We start from the raw sequence: 4,040 nt of genomic DNA on the forward strand, positions 1-4,040 counted from the left end.
TACCTTTTATACCAAGCAAATGTGCTCTAACACTAGAATATGATCCTTGTCGGGTTTCGCTGCAAATGTTACACTTGAATTTCCAATATCCTCCTGCTCCAACAAGCTTTTCCAGTTTAGTTACATAGTCCCACAATGAAGGTTGGTCTATTGTTGATGATGATCCTTGTGACTGTGTTTCTTGTTCTTGAGAAGCCATCAAAATCGGTGTCTGATTTCTTAATTGGGTGTTTCTTATTCTTGAGAAGCCATCAAAATCGGTGTCTGATTTCTTACTTGGTGATCTTCTGTTTGGTGATCTTCTGTTTGGTGAATGGTGATCACTATAATCATGATCATCGCATCTGACGAGGGGTAAGAGAGAGTTGAGAGTCAATCGATTAGGATTGTAGGGTAATAAGTTAAGAGTCGATTACTATAGCCCATTAGACTTTGTTGGACTGAAAAAGCTCATGCAAATCCTAAATATAATGGAACTTGGCTAAAACTTGGCGGAAACTGCGACGAAACGTTTCTTGTTTACCAGATACGTCACGGAAACGTTTCCATGGCATATCAATTTCCATGGAGTATCGGATACGGGAACGGCGACCAAACTGAAGTTTTCGTGTTTCCATGCATCATAGGATGAAACACAATATGTTCACAAAAATGAGAAATCAATAATGACCAAATCATCGGTATCATAGTCTAAAACACCAACAATACTCATAGAATAGGCAACAACCGATCCTTTGAATTGTACCTTGAGGATGTCGCGAAAAGAGTCATGCCAAAGAAAAGAACACTTTCTTTAACTAAAAGAAAACTTCAATTGCTTCTCTTTGTTTTTTTTGGAATTTAATTCTACTCTTTACTTCTCATAGGTTCATTTTTGATCAAGATCGTGATTTTAACAAGTTTGTACCAAAGTAATGCCAAAAAGCAACCAAAAGTCCAAATTATAATCTAAATTCATACAAGTCAAAATTACAATCTGTAAATATGGGGAAGTGGTGTTTTATAGAAAGTAAAAATAAAGCATTGCATTGACAAGTCCAGAAAAGCAAGAAAAATCAAAAGGCTATTCCTATTTCCTATTGCTTCCTTCCTCTTCCTCTCTTGGGAGGCTGTGCTGTTTGTTCTTTTCCAGTCACTTCTGATATATCAGCTGCACAACATAACACAATAGAATACTTACTTTCTGCTTTCTTATTTACATTGAAAAAATAAAAACTGGAAAAAGAGAGAGAGAAGGGTAATAATGTAATATACTTTCAGGACCACGAGCCATGAGAGTAAAAAAAATGTTGTTAAGTTTCTCCATCTTCTTGGCATCTTGTGCTTGATCTGTTTTGAACTTGAGACACTACAACAAATTCACCCACAAATCAACTATTAATACTATCAGTAACAAAATTGTTTTATTTAAAAGAAATCCAAAATTATACTGCTAAACAATAATCAGATGCCGTTTCTTTATTTTTTATATCTCTAAAGTCAAAGTCGATCACTTTATTATTATGTTTAGATGCAAACTTACTTCTTGTATATACAGCATCTTTTTACATCATTCTAATATTTGATTTGGAAAAGAATCTGATTCGATAAAGGATTATATATTAAACCTCTAACAAGTTTGATATTGTAACTCTTATTAAAACAAAGAGTATGCCAATGCCATTAACCCCAAAAAGCCTAATAGAACGAGCTTATCTTAATACACTTGGCTTTAAATGGAAGAGTGATACAACATTCCAGAATTTGTGGTTCACCCTTGAATGAGTCCATAATACTACATTCATCTCAGATTAAACTCTACTGTTTACACCAGCAGTAGAATAGATTATCGTTTTTATGACAATTCTGATTGATGATACTGTGTTGTTTAAAGATTATAACATAACTATTGCAAATTAGCACCAACACAAATACCTTTGATCATTGGTAGTTGGTATCATATTATCCCACAATATGCGAAATCATGATAATTTTCTAAAATTTATCAACATCATTTAGTAAAATTTAAGCGTACAGACGTATGAACACAGTAAAAAGCACACGCAACAACACTAATTTCTTTGCAATCAAAAAGCAAATTTTAAATGAAAACAGAAAGGGGAAAAAGGAAGCAACAGAATTACCTCTTTGTCATCAGTGACCTTGAGAACCAATTTACCTTCAGAATGTCGGTATTTCATCACATAACGAGTCTGTAATCAAAATTTCCAGTGAACGATGATTAGACAGAGATAGACGATCATGAATTAGATCCTTAATAGAAAACCCGAAGAAAAGTGAAGTAGATTAGTGGGTGTACTTTTTCCGGACTAGCGCGGAACAACTGGACGGATCTTTCGACAAAATCGTCCCATGACATAATGTACACCATTGTTCCGATCTTCAAAATTATGTGTGTAGGCGGAGTAGACTATAAACCCCTGCAACCCTCGACGGCTGTGATCCAGGTGGTCGCGAGAATTTCTGAAAAATATTCGAAGGGGGTTTTCTTAAGAGTAACCACAAATTTAGTCCCCTAGTAATTGAAGAGGGGCCGTCGATTTGGGGGTGTTTGGTTAGGGTGGTTCTTTTGAACAGGACCGGATTGGACCCGATTGAAACGAAATTGAATTAGTCCTTTTGTTTTTCAAAAATTTACACTCTTATTTTAAGATTTTATTTTTCTAACTATTCAGTTCTTAAGTTTGGATTTTGTTGCAGTGTTGTCTAAATTATGAAAAAGTCATTTCTAATTCTTTTTATTATTTTCTTTTATATGTTTACTAGGTGATAAACATACGGTTGATTGACATTAACAAAATAACATAGAAACTATAAGAATAACAATCATTAATCATACAAACAAATATTTTTTAATATAATTTGTATATTTAATCATTTAAATTATCTAACTTAATTAGGTTTTCGATAGTTGTTTATTTAGTATGAACTGTAAGAAAGGTTTAAACTATTGATTTATCCCGCCTAAAGAAAGAAATTATAACACGATAGCATTTTGAAAACGGAATGTTGATTTTATGAGATTATATCTTGATTTCTTGAGACATATTTATTGCTAATTCATTGGAGGCAAATTTAAAATTGAGAAGCAAACATCTTGTTTCCTGCCGTTTTTTATTTCAGGGTCGTGGACCGAAAATCGATTGTGTAAAGGCTTTGGGCCTTAAGGAGGCAAAGTTTAGTCCTTGTGGATGGAGGTAATGATGGTTAAGAGAGTTAACCCTTGAATTGTGTTTTGGGCCGAATGGTAGAAATGGAAAAGTCATAGGTTGGGTTCTTGCATGAAATATGGATTTTTGTTCGATAAGTTTTTAGTCTAATATATTTAGATAATATTGTGGGGCTCTTCAATACCTTTCCTTGGATATAAATATCGTCGGAAACGGAGTTAGAACAAAGAAGTTATGACTGTTAGAAGTTACGAAGGTTTTGGGTTTAGTCTAGTACGTTGGGCGTACATGATGTACGTTGGGTGTACTAGGCATGGCTGATCGCGGAAGTTCAACCTGGTACGTTGGGCGTACCAGGATTACGTTGGGCGTACACGATCAGAACCCAAACCCTAATTTTGGGGTTTTAAGCCCTATTTAAGCTCCTTAACTTCCCCAAACCCTTTCCATTCTCAGCCTCAACCTCTCCAACGTCCTCCCTTGAAACCCTAACCCTAGTTTGATCCTTGTAAGCAAAAGAAGGTGTTTTTAAGTGCTTTGGAGTGTTCTTGGTGCATCTTGGAGAGGAGGGAGCTCATTGGAGAAGTGTTGGTTGCATTGGAGATTGTAGATTCATACATTGTTCACATTGGTCTTTCTTTTAGAGGTATAAAGCTTGAATCTTAATGATGTATTTGTTAGATCTAGCTAGTTTTGGGTATTATGAGCTTTTGGTCACCTTAGTGCATAAAGTTTAGATCTTGAAAGTTTGTGACCTTGTTATGGATAAAGTTGGAAACTCTATCCATCTAAACATCATATTGATTCAAATATGAAGGTTATAGACTTAGACTTAATGGATTAAGTTGAGAGAGATGCACTTTTGGTCCC

The 4,040-nt window shown here is 34.8% G+C and overlaps 1 protein-coding gene across 1 annotated transcript; it reads right to left on the minus strand.

Annotated features, from left to right (window-relative positions):
* Positions 1–915: 915 nt before the first annotated feature.
* On the minus strand, positions 916–2,559 carry LOC145114455 (Signal recognition particle, SRP9/SRP14 subunit). The gene is made up of 4 exons (XM_079050463.1): positions 2,300–2,559; positions 2,124–2,192; positions 1,255–1,348; positions 916–1,150 (listed from the first exon to the last, which is right to left on the minus strand). Exons 1-4 carry the CDS (start codon positions 2,369–2,371, stop codon positions 1,077–1,079), a joined length of 309 nt encoding a protein of 102 aa, XP_078906589.1. The 5' UTR covers positions 2,372–2,559; the 3' UTR covers positions 916–1,076.
* Positions 2,560–4,040: the final 1,481 nt, after the last annotated feature.

This window comes from Lactuca virosa, chromosome 5 (assembly GCF_052849685.1).
Source record: "Lactuca virosa cultivar CGN04683 chromosome 5, Lactuca_virosa_CGN04683_v6, whole genome shotgun sequence".
In the NCBI taxonomy this organism is placed as follows: domain Eukaryota; kingdom Viridiplantae; phylum Streptophyta; class Magnoliopsida; order Asterales; family Asteraceae; genus Lactuca; species Lactuca virosa.